Below are 14,129 nucleotides of genomic sequence, written 5' to 3'. Positions count from 1 at the left end.
AAACGCGTGAGCAGAGATGTGCGGCAGGCAGCTGTTGGCTCCCGCTCCTCCTCCGTCTGCACCTCCCCATCCCACCGCCACCACCTCCTGCAGCTCCCGACCAATCAGGTGAGGCGGCGAGGAGCAGAGGGTGACGGAGGATCCGAGCAGCTTGAGATGCGATTGGTTGCCGAGGTGAGGCCCCCAAGAGGAGAGACAGTCACAGCGCAGAGGGTTGGAGTGAAGAGACACCTCCTCCAGGGAGGGCAAGGAGGAGAGGAGGTCACCAGAGAGGAGGCTCAGCTGGTTGTTATTGAGGAGGAGAGTACGGAGGGAGGATAGGTCACTGAGAGGGGGGGAGAAGGGAGGAGGAGAGAGGAGGAGAGGAGGAGAGAGGAGAGGAGAGCAGAGAGAGGAGGAGAGGAGAGAGGTGAGAGGAGGAAGAAGGGAGGAGAGAGGAGAGGAGGATGAAGAGAGGAGGAAGAAGGGAGAAGGAGAGAGGAGAGGAGAGGGGGAGCAAGGAGAGGAAAGGAGGAGAGGAGAGGAGGAGAGAGGAGGAGAGGAAAGGAGAGGAGGAGAGAGGAGAGGAGGAGGAAGGGAGGAGAGGAAAGGAGGAAAAAGGGATTAAGAGAACGAAGAGGAACAGGAGAGAGGAACAAGAGGAGGAGGAGAGAGGGAGAGGAGAGGAGGAAAAAAAGGGATGAAGAGAAGGAAGAGGAGCAGCAGAATATAAACCAGGGGAGGAGAAGAAAATTAAGAGAAGGGGAAAGAAATAGAAAAAGTAAAATAGAGGAAAAAGGAGGAAGAAGAGTTTAGATCTTCATCTTCATTTGTTCTCGTGTGAAATTTATTATAAACTTTGTGAAACTGTGAAAATTTGTAATTTAAATCAGAATCGGTGGATCAGTTTCTATGTGATGAGACAGATTTATTGGTTATTGATGATTGATTATTGATCTGAGCGGCTACCTGAAGGCCTGCGGGTCGATGTAGGACAGCCGAGGATTGTTGCACAGCTCCAGTTTGGCGATTTCTGGAATGTTCTGGAAAGCTGATCGTTCCACCATCAGCAGCTGATCCATGTTGTTCACACTGAGTCAAACACAGCAAAACACAGTTAACCTGCTCATCAAGACTCCTTCCTGTCCTTCCTCCCTCCCTCCTTCTCTCTTTCCTCCCTTCCTTCCTTCCTTCCTCCCTCCCTCCTTCTCTCTTTCCTTCCTTTCCTTCCTCCCATTATCATTACAGCTGAGTCCCATTAACCTTCGACCCCGTCTGTTTTGACTGTTCCTTCTTTCCTCCCTCCCTCCTTCTTTCTTTCTTCCCCCCCTACCTTCCTGCCATCTTTCTTTCCTCCCTTCCTTCCGTCTGTCCTTCCTCCCTCCCTCCTTCTCTCTTTCCTCCCTTCTTTCCTTCCGTCTGTCCTTCCTCCCTCCCTCCTTCTCTTTCCTCCCTTCTGTCCTTCCTTCCTCCCTCCCTCCTTCTCTCTTTCCTTCCTTCCTTCTTTCCTTCCTCCATCCCCTTTTCTTCCTTCCTTCTGTCCTTCCTCCCTCTCTCCTTCTCCCTTTCCTCCCTTCCTTCTTTCCTTCCTCCATCCCATTTTCTTCCTTCCTTCCTCATCCCCTTTTCTTCCTTCCTTTTGTCCTCCCTCCCTCCCTCCTTCTCTCTTTCTTTTCTCCCCCTACCTTCCCCCTTCCTTCCTTCTTTCCTTCCTCCCTTCCTTCTTTCCTCCCTCCCTCCTTCTTTCTTTCTTTCCTCCCTCCTACCTTCCCCCTTCCGTCTTTCCTCTGTCCTTGCTCCCTCCCTCCTTCTCTCTTTCCTCCCTTCCTTCCTTCCATCTGTCCTACCTCCTTCCCTCCTTCTCTCTTTCCTCCCTTCCTTCTTTCCTTCCTCCATCCTTCTTTCTTTCTTTCCTCCGCCTACCTTCCCCCTTCCTTCTTTCCTTTGTCCTTCCTTCCTTCCTCCCTCCTTCTTTCTTTACCAAAAAGAGACATTTCCATCATTACTGCTATGTTATATTTTCATGTCTGAGGTAAAATAGGACATGATATTGTGTGATAGGAGATGTTTAGTGGTGTAAAAGCTAAAAAATACACTCTCTCTGCTCTCTGAAACATGAATCAAGGTTCAATCACATTTATTGATCAGTCAGATCCACTATTGATGCTTTCTGAGGTTCAACACATCTGTGCTTCAACATTTGGTAAAGATGCTTTTTATGAGGGGAACAAACTGTGATGGTAGAATATGAACAGTATGTAAAGGGTTAAATATTAAACCTTACATACATTTTTAATCAGCTGCAAATCAAGGCTATAAACCTGATTATACATAATCCAGGTCACATGAAAGCCAGTAAGGAATTATATAGTCTGTAATACTAGAATTATAGTATAATAATAGTAGTATAATAAGTATACTACATAATAAACTAGAGCTTCTGGGATCCAGTTTTGGAATATAAACTAACTCAACAATATGTTAAATTCTCCAAATTAAATGATGAGATATGTGGTTTGATCATGTGACTTGTTTCCTAATCTGTGGGTTTTATCAGCAGTAATCTGCAGGATAACATCATTTCTAAAACTGTTATTATTATGTTTGTGATGTGACACTGTGGTTAAAGTCTGATGAGGTTTAGAGAGAGATTAAATGATCATGTCTGACTTTAAACCAGCAGTCAGGAGCTCAAAGTAACAGTGAGTGTGTTTATGTGTCTGTAATGATTCCTCCTGTTCATGCTGACCATCAGAAGATCCTTCATCATGTTTACTATGGAAGTGATGGAGGACTAATGATGAGATACTACTACTACTCCATAAAGTACTACTACTACTCCATAAAGTACTACTACTACTACTCCATAAAGTACTACTACTACTACTCCATAAAGTACTCCTCCTCCATGTAGTCTCCACTCAGTAAACATGTCAGATATCATTGATATAATAACTCAGACTGATGAAGCTCAATAGAAGCTGATCATCTACTTTTAAATGACTGTGTGGAAACACTGTGGATTTAGTCTCCATCACTTCCATTGAAAGCACATTTGAAGGAGATCTTTTAATAGTCAGTATGAACAGGAGGAATGATTACAGAGAGGGAAACCTGACTGCTGCTTTAACACACACTGGAAACACCCATAGATTGTATATAAAATCCATTGGTTTGTGGACTGCTGCTCTGAGGCCAATAGTATCGGATCTGAGCAGCGCCATCTTGAACATTTCAGGTGCATGCTGGGAAAAATAAAAACACGGATTCTACTTATATGGGCATCAGGAGGAACATGAGGCGCCCTCCTGAACCTGTGAACCAATCAACCTGTCAATCACCACGTAGCCACGCCCTAATGCATACCCTGCTTTATCGTCACATATAAAATCAGGGAGGCCAAAATGTCCCAAATGAACATCATACTGCATTGAAGAAGGCTTTAAACTAGCGATTGAGACCATAAACACATTTTGAAAACGTTTACTGAGGTTAGAAATCAAATGAGAAGTTGGTGAATTCTCCATTGACTTGTATAGAGACGGAAGTCCTTTTGACACCAAAACGGTCGCCCCCTGGTGGCCTTTTGATAGAATGCAGTTTTAAGTTACTTCCTGCGTTGGCCTCATTTCAGAGGACCGGAACTCCCCGCCTGGAAACACCCGAAACTGGTCCTTTAATATACTGACTATGGGCTCAGTGTGTTGTGACTCACCTGAGCTCCTCCAGGTGTAGAAGGTTCTGGAAATCTCCCTGCTGGATTCGGCTGATCGGGTTCTTGTTCAGGTCCAAGAACTTGAGGTTGGGGAGCACGCTCAGAGCGTCTCGGGGGACGGACCTGCAGGAGGACAGCAGGTCATCAGCGTGTCGCTCTGTGTGTCAGTGAGAGACGCTTACAGACCGAAAGCTCCTCCGCTCGGACTCACCTGAGCCGGTTGTCGTAGAAGGAGAGACTCTCCAGGTAGTCGAGGCCCAGGAAGGCTGCGGAGGGGATGGAGGCCAGGCCCATCCCGGCCAGAACCAGACTGTGCAGCCGGGACAGAGGCAGGAAGTTCTTCTCCTCCAGACCCAGGATGGGGTTCTCTCCGATCATCAGGATCTCCAGCGAGGGCAGGGACTCGAACCAGCGGCTGTCGATCGCTACCAGACGGTTGGAGTTCAGGTGGAGCCTACGGGACAGGAAGTGAGCTCAGACCTGGAGCTGAAAGTTGATCCACTAACAGAGTTTTTATAACCTGACAGTGAGACTCAGTTATTTTATCCAGTTTGTAACATTTATTAAAAATGTATTAAATATAAACTGAAACATGAAACAGACACAATGCCTCTGTTCCTGTTCATGTAGTGATTAGTATATAAATGTGTTGATATGAGGAGAGAGGAGAAGAGAGAGGAGGAAGAAGGGAGGAGAGAGGAGAGGAGGAGGAGAGGAGAGAGGAAACAAGAGGAGAGGAGGAGAGAGGAGAGGAGAGATGAGGAGAGAGGAGCAGGAGAGGAAGAGAGGAAACAAGAGGAGAGGAAACAAGAGGAGAGGTGAGGAGAGGAGGAGAGAAGAGAGGAGGAGGAAGGGAGGAGGAGAGAGGAAAGGAGAGGAGGAGAGGAGGGGAGGAGAGGTGAGGAGAGAGGAGAGGACAGAGGAGAGAGGAGGAAGGAGGAGAGGAGGAGAGAGGACAGGAGAGGAGAGAGGGGAGGAGGAGAGGACAGGAGGGGAGGAGAGGAGGAGAGAGGAGAAAGGAGAGGAGAGAGGAGAGGAGGAGGAGAGGAGAGGATGAGGAGGAAGGGAGGAGGAGAGAGGAGAGGACAGGAGAGAGGAGGAGGAAGGAAGGAAGAGAAGAGCAGGAGAGAGGAGGAAGGGAGTACGAGAGAGGAAAGGAGAGGAGAGGAGAGGAGAGAGGAGAGGAGAGAGGAGGAGGAAGGAAGGAGGAGAGGAGGAGAGAGGAGAGGAGGAGAGAAGAGAGGAGGAGAGATGAGAGAGGAGGGCAGGAGAGGAGAAATGAGGAGAGGAGGAGAGATGAGAGAGGAGGAGGAGAGATGAGAGGAGAGGAGGAGAGAGGAGAGGAAGAGAGAGGAGAGATGAGAGGAGGAGGAAGGGAGGAGGAGAGAGGAAAGGAGAGGAGGAAAGGAGGGGAGGAGAGGTGAGGAGAGAGGAGAGGACAGAGGAGAGAGGAGGAAGAATGAAGGAGGAGAGGAGGAGAGAGGACAGGAGAGGAGAGATGAGGAGAGAGGAGAGGAGGAGAGGAGAGGACAGGAGGGGAGGAGAGGAGGAGAGAGGAGAAAGGAGAGGAGAGAGGAGATGAGGAGGAGAGGAGAGAGGAGAGGATGAGGAGGAAGGGAGGAGGAGAGGAGGAGAGGAGGAGAGAGGAGAGGACAGGAGAGAGGAGGAGGAAGGAAGGAAGAGAAGAGCAGGAGAGAGGAAGAGGAAGGGAGGACGAGAGAGGAAAGGAGAGGAGAGGAGGAGAGGAGAGAGGAGAGGACAGAGGAGAGAGGAGGAGGAAGGAAGGAGGAGAGGAGGAGAGAGGAGAGGAGGAGAGAAGAGAGGAGGAGAGATGAGAGAGGAGGGCAGGAGAGGAGAAATGAGGAGAGGAGGAGAGATGAGAGAGGAGGAGGAGAGATGAGAGGAGGAGAGAGGAGAGATGAGAGGAGGAGGAGGAGGAGGAGAGGAGAGAGGAAACAAGAGGAGAGGAGAGGAGGAGAGGAGAGGAAGAGAAGAAAAATAAGAGGAGGATGCAGAGGGAGCGTGTGGTACCGCAGCAGGTTGGTGAGGCCAGCGAAGGCTTTGGGTCCGATGGAGGAGATGTGGTTGTGGTTCATGTAGAGCTCCTCCAGGCTGGAAAGGTTCCTCAGACTGAAGTCCTCCAGCTCCTCTATCTTGTTCTCCTCCAGGTACAGAGTGACCAGGCGGCCCAGAGAGGACAGGCCCATCGAGCTCACCTGCACACACACACACACACACACACACACACACACACACACACACACACACACACACACACACGACGAAGAAATGTAACACGAGGAGGAGAAACAACAACTTTATTAGTTATTATGTGTGTGTTTGTGTGTGTGTGTGTGTGTGTTTGTGTGTGTGTGTGTGTGTGTGTGTTTGTGTTTCTGTGTGTGTGTGTGTTTCTGTGTGTGCGTGCTTGCGTGCGTGCATGTGCGTGTGTTTCTCTGTGTCTGTGTGTGTGTGTGTGTGTGTGTGTGAGTTTGTGTGTGTGTGTGTATCTGTGTGTGTTTGTGTGTTTATGTGTGTGTGTGTTTATGTGTTTGTGTGTGTGTTTGTGTTTCTGTGTGTGTGTGCGTGTCTGTGTGTGTGCGTGCGTGTGTGTGTGTGTGTGTGTGTGTGTCTGTGTGTGTGTGCGTGTGTGTATGTATGTGTGTATGTGTGTGTGTGTGTGTGTGTGTGTGCGTATATGTGTGTTACCTGTTTGAAGTGGTTCTGTGACAGGTCGAGCTCCGTCAGGTTGGTCAGACTCAGCAGTTCAGTGGTGATGGAGGACATGTTGTTACTCTGCAGCAGCAACACCTGAAACACACAGCTGGTCGTTACACCTACAGGAACCTTTCTAACATCACATCATACATCCAGAGGCATTAAGAAGGAGCTGGTCCTCTCTTTGCAGCTATAACAGCTTCCTCTCTGTGGGAACTTCTGCGTATTCATCCAGAGGAGCATTTGTGAGGTCAGACACTGATGTTGAATGAGAAGCTCTGGCTCTGGAGGAAGGAAGGAAGGAAGAAAGGAAGGAAGGGAAGGAGTAAGGAGGGAGGGAAGAAGGAAGGAAGGAAGGAAGGAAGGAAGGAAGGAAAGGAGTAAGGAGGGAGGAAGGAAGGAAGGAATGAAGGAGTAAGGTGGGAGTGAGGAAGGAAAGGAAGGAGGGAGGAAGGAAAGGAGGAAGGAAGGAAGGAAAGAAAGGGCTAAGGAGGGAGGGAGGGAGGGAGGGAGGGAAGAAGGAAGGAAGGAAGGAAGAAAGGAAGGAAGTGAGGAAAGAAGTATGGAAGGAGGATGGAGCAAAGAAAGAGGGAAGGAGGGGAAGATCGAAGGAAAAATTATAGAAAGAGGAAGCAAGGAAAGAAGGAAGGAGCAGTCAAAAGAGATGGGGTCAATTTGACCCGGGAGGACAACAGGAGGGTTAATGTTTTGTGTTTTGTGTCATTCTGTTAATATTTCTTTGTATGAAGCACCTTGTAACTTTGGTTTTGAAAGGTGCTATATAAATAAAGTTTATTATTATTATTAGAAATAAAAGTTAATTATTATTATTATTATTATTATTATTATTATTATTATTATTATTATTATGAAGCTCCCGGCTCAGTTTCTGTGCTGATGTTAATGTAAGAGGAAGTTTGAAACTCTGCTTAAAGTTGCCAATGCTCTGTTGACTCTATAATAATAACTGTACTGAGTTACTGCTGTTACTAAACACTTCCACTTTTCAATAAAACCACTTACAGCTGATCGTTGACTATCTAAGCAATGATAAAATTTCACAAACTGACTCCTTGCAAAGTTGGTATCCTATGACAGGACCATGCTTTAAAAACCCTTCTTTCACTGATGTTGGTAAGTGTAGACTGCATGGCTAGACGATTGATTTTATACACCTGTGGCAATGAATGAAACACCTGATTTCAATGAGTAAGAGGTGCATCCCAATACTTCAGTCTTCATAGTGTATTTACAACAGGACAGGTGTGAGTGTTACCTGTGTGTGAGCAGAGATGTTCGCTGGGACTCTGTGCAGGTGGAGCTCGTTGCAGTCGACGGTCCTCGCCTGGTGATACACGGACTGAGGCGTGTACCAGGGCCGCGTCTCACACACACACTGCAGAGGACACAGCACAGCGCCACCTGCAGGACACACGCACACACACACGCACACACAGAAACGCGGAGCAACACACACACACACACACACACACACACACACACACACACACACACACACAAACACACAGAAATGCGGAGCAACACGCACACACACACACACAGAAAAACACACACAGAAACACACACACACAGACACACGGACACATAAACACACACACAGACACACAAACACAGAAACACACAAGCACAAAGAAACACACACACACAGAAAAAAAAACAAACAAAAGCACACACACACACACACACACACACACACAGAAAAACCCACACACAGAAACACACACAGAAACATATACACACGCACATACACACAGACACACACACACACAAACACGGAGCAACACGCACGCACACACACACACACACACACACACACACACACACACACACACACACACACACACACACACACACACACACACACACACAGAACAACACACACACACACACACACACAGAACAACACACACACACACACACACACACACACACACACACACAAAAAAAGATTTTTAAAAACTGATGAACCAAAAAACAAAAAAAATCAAAAGCACAACTTTTACAACTGTCAATCACCTTGGTTGGCCACGCCCATTCCCCCACACACTGATGACATCATCAGGGAGGAGAAGAGCACAAAGAGAACTGCAGATCCCATGGTGCACTGGGGCTGGGAGCAGAGCAGAGAGGAAGTGTTGGCTAAGTGTTTTTGGTGACGATAACTTCCTCCGTCAGGTCCAAAGGAGGCGAGTCACATCTGCTGCTGTACGGAAACACACAGAGGACAAACATAAGTATAATTATGACTTTTATAATCTTTCATTCCAAGATTTGCTTCATAATTAAAGAGCAAAACCTCCCCAAGAATCATATTTTTTTAATGAATGAAATTAATTTGAAACCAAAAAAGGTGAGATATTCAATAATCACTTAATAAAAACAGGTTGCACCATATAAGGCAGTTTTTTTAGAGATCACTAAACATTTACACCGGTAGCTACAGGAATAGTTGGTTAAAAATAATAACATTACTTTTTTAAGTAATCCAAAAAGTAATCCAAGTACTCTAACCCATTACCCCCAACACTGGATGTCAGAGTATGTTATGTGCATGTAGCGCTCGGCCGTTAGAATGAGAGCGTGAGAAAGCAGGAAGCCATGTTGAAATGAAGACTTGCAACTTAGTTGAGCAATAAGGAACTTAAAGTGAGGAACTTCAAAGGTTGGAGGTGTATTAGACGGAAGATACTGAAGTCATAGCAGCAGTTTTCCTCCAGTTTAAGGATTTTTCTTCATCAGAAACAACTTCAGAATGAATATCCAGCCTGTTCTGCTCTTCTGCTTCTTATCAGGTGAGGACCGATTACCCGACTGTGTTGTTGCTGAGTAAAATGTGTTGCAGTGTGTAAAGGTGTTACTGGTGTTACACAGTGTTGGAGCATATACTGATTACATGACTTGACCAATGTCTCCACCGTAGTTTTGCCTTTAAAAAAACTTAATTTAAACTTAATAATGACCCAATTTCGCATATAAGCGCCCACGTAAAATAAAAAGCGAGTTACAAATTCTTCTGTCGTCAGTCAACGGATGCTTCAATTGTAAACAGTGTCTGCTCTGTGACCATCAGAAGAGAGAGAGGCAGTTTCAACAGGATCAATCTCAATTACTTATAACTTAAAGACTACCACTGTCCCTGTTTCCTGGCAGGGTGACCTCAGCCTTCTTGTAAAAAGACCCTAACATAAACTACAGGACCCCGAGGTTTCTGCCGTCTCTTAGGATCAGTCCTGGCCACCGGAGAGGTCAACTCCCCCAGGAAAAAGATCAGCAGGTTAACATCCCAAATGGTTATGGAAATGTTTCCTGACTCACTCAAGAACACACAAAGACACAAAAGAGCATTAAACAGTGTTACTTGTCAAAGCAGTTGTAGACACTGTTTAATCCATTACACAATCAGTAGCAATGACCATAAGAACCTGTAAATAAGATGCACCTTTGTTCCTTTTTCAGGTTTTTTTAATGAGGTGTGTCCTATACACCAGTAAAATGCAAGGAGAGGTTGGATCTAGGTTTGGTTATAGGTCTGTAAAAGGCCGTCCACACTAAGAGTGATGACTATAACTATAATAACGATGTGAGCATCCACACTTATGAACTGTAATGTCCTGTAAACAGCGGTGATAAAAAGAAAAAAAGAAGGGTTCACAGGTGTGTGCTGATTCAGAATTTCAGACACTAGTTTCTGTGATGCTTCAGTATTTACAGACCAAACTGAGCCGACCCACAGCAGCACGTTGAAGCAGAGACTCAGTATGAGCACACATCTGTAGCCTCAAAGATTCACTAACTTTTTTCCACTGGATGTGAACAGAGGATGATGCTTTGTTTGACTCTGGGACAGACACAGAGTTGAGGGACAGCGTGCTTGGTGAGACTTATGAAGAGTTTTTGGGGCTCCAGTGAGCATACAGCTGCACACTGTATATTATATTGTATTTAAATCTCTCTACATTGTCAATAAGGAAGGCCAAAAATGGTGAAAGCTACAATCACCATGGCAATGTTAGTTAATCACGTTTGTGCAACACACTATGACGGTGTTTGCAACATTACAGGAAAAGGTAGAGTGGCAGTTTTTCTGATGAAATTACATCATCATTGTTGGTAATAACGGCCCCATGAACCGGTTTCACAATTTTTTCTGAGGTATTATATCCTTTGTAACTGTGTATTACCTTTTCTGTGCAGTTAACAGACACTTTTACCATGTATGTTATTCAATGTTATTAAGTAAGATGTTTACAGAGTAAGTGAACTGGTACTACAAAGTCCTTACCACATCCTGTTACATCCACAGTACAGCCATCGTTTCAAACCTGACCCACACTAGATAAACGGTTGTGATTCATTAGGACAAAGAACAAAGATGTCATTTTTCACAGACTTCTACATTTTCTCTCGTGAAGTTAAATAAATGATTTGAGGTAATCATTCTTGTTATCATTAGTATCACATTTTAATGATCGTGTGTGTGTGTGTGTGTGTGTGTGTGTGTGTGTGTGTGTGTGTGTGTGTGTGTGTGTGTGTTGACTTATATGAGTGGTGTTAGGTCTTACTGTATTTTCCCTTACCAGCCCAGCGACTGCAGATGGAAATTAGCTGTTAGCTAAATCTGCTGCAGAACATCTTTTCTCTTTTTTGCGATTAATGTTTTTTTGTACATGGTGCCTGATATTAATACATTTAATTAAAAAAACCCAAAATCTAATAAAAGATTATAAAAAAAAAATCAAATCAAATTTATGCTGCATCCATCGAGTCCTTCCTGACAGAATAAATCAAGTCAAATCACAGACTGGTTGAACTGGGCAGCTCCCAGTGTGACTCTGTGGATCAGTGTGGAAATGTTAACTATTGATTGTTGATTTTTTTTCCCGACAGCACTGCAGGATGGAAACATTGGTCTCATCAATGCACAAATCCCCATTTATACAAGAACTGAAGGACAAAGTATCATAGTTACATGTAACTTTACCACGACTGGAAGCAGGAAATACTTCTGTAAGGACGAATGTATAAGAACTCTTACAACGACTGGTTTCACTGCTCAAAGTGGCAGATTCAGGATGGATTATGTAACAACACCTACAGGAAGTCGTCTGTCTGTGACCATCACACCGCTGAGAAAATCTGACTCTGGACGTTACAGGTGTGGTTTGGACATTTACGATTTGGGTCCATACCAGGACTTTAAGATCATCGTCACAGATGGTGAGTTTCTACTGAAAGTCATGAAAATGTTTCTTCATGTGTCTGGAGGTCAGAGGAAACATTTTTCTGACTGCAGCTGATATTTTAATAACCTGATATTTGGTCTAATTAATCACTGTGAAGATTGATACAGTAAGTGTTCATTTACTGTCTCAGTGTTTTTAGGAATAAAAATAATAAACTGATTATTTCAATTTAATGTTACCATTGTTTTTATAAGAAGCCGGTCAGCTAAAGGAGCATTTTATTTCTCTCATCAGGATTTATTTTGTATCAGTGTGTTTCTTTTTTATTGTTCACAGCTCCGCCCCCTTCAAAACCAAAGTTGAGTCTCAGACCTTTTTTTAAACATCTTTCTCATCAGCTTTCGCAACAACAACACAGAGTTTCAGAGGAAGCACCACATCTCCATCTTCCACTAAAACCACCAACCAGCTGCAAACTGAGACAACAGATGGAGGTTCAGGTACATTTACCTTTAGAACTTCACTTTTAAGGATGAGCTCAATAAGACAGAGCACTCTCCTAGATTTGTTACATGTGATTTTTTCCAGCAGTACTTCGGATGGGAACTGATTAGATTTTATTGATACCAATGCCATTATTGATTCTGCTTATTGGTTTGATATGAGTCATTCAAACACAACTATCACTGTCACTTTGGGACGCCTAACATTACATCTAATTGTATTGGAGGTTGTTGTTTTTTTTTGGGAGGCCACTCTCCTAAATCGATATATAACGGGGTCCCTGTTTCTAAAATACATGGGACACATCTATGGTATTTCTGAACTGTAATTTCAGTAATCATTTTTGGAACTTGATTTTTATAATGCTTTTGATATCTTGTATACTTGTATACTAAGTTTAAGTTTCATTTTTCATGGTTCGGGGTTCAATAAACATGTTTCTGATTCTGACTTTATAAACTGCAGTAGCTCCCCTACTACAGCAGTTAGAACTAGTTTGAACACTGTGTTTCTCATCCAGGTATCTTCTTGTATCCGGATACTTCTGAGACTGTGGTTAATGTGCCTGCGGTTGTTTCTGTGACTGCGGCTGTTTCTGTGACTGTGGTTGTCCTGTTGGCTGTTTTTCTACTGCTCCTGTACAAATGGAAGAAAAGAAGAAGCTCTAATGGTGAGTTACCTTCCTATTATGACTCTTTCAATAATTACAAATGAAGAGCAATGAAAACACCTTTGTTGTACTTTGTCTTCCACAGATGTGAACAGCAGGAGTCACGTAACCGACACAAACATGGAGGTAACTTTATTACTTTGCCTCATGGTATCTGTGCTCAAGATGTTTATATAACAGAAGAGTGTCTGGGCTGTTAAAATGGCTGTATATCTCATGTACGTCATCATTCCTCGTCACTTTGGTAAATTGTACTGTTGTTTTTTTCAGCCTGTCTATGAGAACTCTGCTCCAGTCTCCAGATTGGGAGAGTTTGACTACGAGAACGTCAATCCATCTTCCACCTACGAGACCCTCAATCCAGCCACCATGTCTCCTGACCAGACGTACTCCACACTCAGACAGCAAATATGATACTTGTTTTGGATTCGGATAAATCATACTACAAATAATATAGTTGTGGTTTATTTTGAGGACATCTTCCTTCTTTAATACCTACAATATCAACCACTGTTCACATGTTGTCTGTAATCTCCATTAAAGAAACACACCACCATATTCAGTTGTATGCGGATGATGTTTTATTGTATATTGACAACCGGCTGCAATGTATCCCATAAATACTGTCCGTTTCTGAGCATTACAGAAAACTTTCCAGTTTTAAATAAACTGGCAGAAACCAGCAATGTGTTATACCCCTGTCCCTAATAGATGTGGTTAATTTTGAGGACATCTTTCTTCTTTAATATCTCAAATATTACGGATGTCGGATATTATCGGCCCTCCGATATTATCGGCAGATATTCACAAATGTAATATTGGGAAGTATCGTATCTGGTTTTTATAACCGATATTGTTCTGTAGGCTTCAGCATTTCCGAGCCTGCATGAATGCAGCATGGGACGTTTACCGGCGCACGCTTGATGATATAACAACAACACACTAGACTCGTCTCTAACTGTGGCTAACCAGTTCATAGCGTCCACCGCCATGTACATGAACACACAAACAGAAACGAGGTTTACCTCCTCGTTGCCATTTTCTCTGTTATGCTTTCGGCGAGTCGCATATGTGACGTCACTGTCAGAGTCCGGTGGGTCCTATCTGGGTCCTATCTGGGTCCTATCTGGGTCCTATCTGGGTCTTATCAGGGTCCTATCTGGGTCCTATCTGGGTCCTATCTGGGTCCTACTCTGGGTCGTATCTGGGTCTTATCAGGGTCCTATCTGGGTCCTATCTGGGTCCTATCTGGGTCCTATCTGGGTCCTACTCTGCTGGAGACACAACAGCTGAGAGGAGCGAGTGAGAGGACGTTCCTATAAAAGGTCCCGCTTCCAGA

General features: G+C 44.5%; 1 protein-coding gene across 1 annotated transcript in view; it reads right to left on the bottom strand.

Annotated features, from left to right (window-relative positions):
* The window catches only part of si:ch211-180f4.1 (uncharacterized protein LOC100144405 homolog), a 12,224-nt gene extending 3,693 nt beyond the window's left edge, over positions 1-8,531 (bottom strand). Inside the window, exons 1-8 of the mRNA XM_062427209.1 lie at positions 8,450-8,531; positions 7,689-7,834; positions 6,404-6,505; positions 5,726-5,910; positions 3,906-4,148; positions 3,695-3,817; positions 949-1,071; positions 1-325 (exon numbers count right to left, since the gene is read on the bottom strand). The exon at positions 1-325 is cut by the window's left edge and continues 105 nt beyond it. Of these exons, the coding sequence (XP_062283193.1) occupies positions 1-325; positions 949-1,071; positions 3,695-3,817; positions 3,906-4,148; positions 5,726-5,910; positions 6,404-6,505; positions 7,689-7,834; positions 8,450-8,531 (1,329 nt within the window). The remainder of the gene's footprint in view (positions 326-948; positions 1,072-3,694; positions 3,818-3,905; positions 4,149-5,725; positions 5,911-6,403; positions 6,506-7,688; positions 7,835-8,449) is intronic.
* Positions 8,532-14,129: the final 5,598 nt, after the last annotated feature.

This window comes from Scomber scombrus, chromosome 10, assembly GCF_963691925.1.
Source record: "Scomber scombrus chromosome 10, fScoSco1.1, whole genome shotgun sequence".
NCBI classification, from domain to species: Eukaryota; Metazoa; Chordata; class Actinopteri; order Scombriformes; family Scombridae; genus Scomber; species Scomber scombrus.
Note: the sequence above shows the minus strand (reverse complement) of the source record. Positions and strands in the feature narration are given on the sequence as shown.